At 53.0% G+C, this 1,571-nt stretch overlaps 1 protein-coding gene across 1 annotated transcript; it reads right to left on the minus strand.

Moving 5' to 3' along the window:
- Nucleotides 1-691: 691 nt before the first annotated feature.
- LOC104502764 (G-protein coupled receptor 6-like) lies at nt 692-1,567 on the minus strand (the record flags this gene model as incomplete). Its single annotated transcript, XM_010152125.1, has 1 exon — nt 692-1,567. A coding segment is annotated over one exon (876 nt), but the record flags the coding sequence as incomplete, so codon positions are not given.
- Between the last annotated feature and the right edge of the window lie 4 nt (nt 1,568-1,571).

Here is a 1,571-nt window from a genome sequence, read left to right on the forward strand (position 1 = left end):
TTTGTGCTCTTCTTTACTCTCTCTTTGCCAGAGTAAAGAAGAGACCAAACAAACAAGCAAGCAGGAAGGTGCCTTTCTTGGTGCAGTATTTCATCTCTGTAGTGAATGATGATCTCTTTAGGCAGAATTACACGGTGAGCTTTCAAAAGTAAACAAAGGGACTTTGCTCAACCGGCAAATTTGCAAGCCCTCTTATTTCTAAAAGCATCTGAGCACACAGACTTATGTCTTAAATGTTTTTATTTGTATACAAAATGTTATAATTTATCAATATTGTGCAGTGAAGTATAGTTACACACACACACACACACACATACATACACACACACACACCCCCACACGTACAAATACAACACAAACACAACAACTTTCTCTCTCTGCCCTTCAGAAAGGCAACACTGTTTTGGCAGGTCAGCAGCTAGAAATAAGGTGCTATCATCAAGCGGTATCGGAATGTCTTCACTTTACAAATGTGATGTGCAAATTTATATACAACCACTTTCTCCCCCCCACCCCGGAACCCAAAACTCCATACCCCGAACCACTCTCAGAGATACAAACATGTGTAAAGTGCTAATACTTAAGCATGTTTCCACCGATGTCACGACGTAGTTTGAAGTTTAGGACAGGCACTGTAATAGTTCACGGGGTAGATTGTCACTTGGTGCAGTACGACGGGGGGAAAAGTCACTCAGACATCGCTGGGGGACCGGGAGCGAAAGGACACTTTAGCCTGAAAGCAGCCGCAGAAGAGCACCCACATGGACCGCTGGATCTCCTGGTTTCGGTAGGCGTAAATGATGGGGTTGATCATGGAGTTGTAGGTAGCGGGTAGGAGCGTGGCGTACGTGTACACGGAAGGGTAGCCGGGATCCCCCACGACACAGTAGATGGCAAAAGGCAGCCAGCTGGCTCCGAAAGTCCCGAGGATTATGGCGAGGGTAGAGACTCCCTTTTTGGTGGCGACATAGTGGGAAGCAGTCAGAAAGTGCTGCTGGAGAGCGATCTGGTGGGCATGCCTGCAGACGATCTTGCAGATCTCGATGTAGAGATGGAGCATGACGAGGAAAATGAGGAAGAAGGAGGCGGACAGAAGCGTCACGTTGCTCTTGGTCAAGGGTCTGACGACGCTGCAGGCGGCACGGTCGTGGAGGCAGTTCCAGCCCAGGACGGGCAGCAGCCCCAGGCAGAGGGAGACCCCCCAGGCGCCCGCCAGCATGGTGTGGATGCAGAGCACCGTCCTCTCCGAGTAGTAGGTGAGGGCGTTGTAGAGGGAGAGGTAGCGGTCGACCGTGATGGCCAGCAAGCTACTCACGGAGGCGGCGAAGGAGGCGACGAGGAAGCCCACCGTCAGCAGGCTGACCGTCTCGGAGCGGATCACGTACTGGAAAACGAAGTTGAGGATGAGGCCGAGGCCGGCCAGGAGGTCGGCCGTGGCCAGGCTGCCCACCAGCACGAACATGGGGGTGCGCAGGGCTGGCGAGTAGCAGATGATGGCCACCACCAGCGCGTTCTCGCAGGCGATGGCGGTGCCGGAGACGCAGAGCATCACGTCCCAGGGGTTGAGGGCG

Source organism: Eurypyga helias, unplaced genomic scaffold (genome assembly GCF_000690775.1).
Source record: "Eurypyga helias isolate BGI_N326 unplaced genomic scaffold, ASM69077v1 scaffold1135, whole genome shotgun sequence".
Classification (NCBI taxonomy): domain Eukaryota; kingdom Metazoa; phylum Chordata; class Aves; order Eurypygiformes; family Eurypygidae; genus Eurypyga; species Eurypyga helias.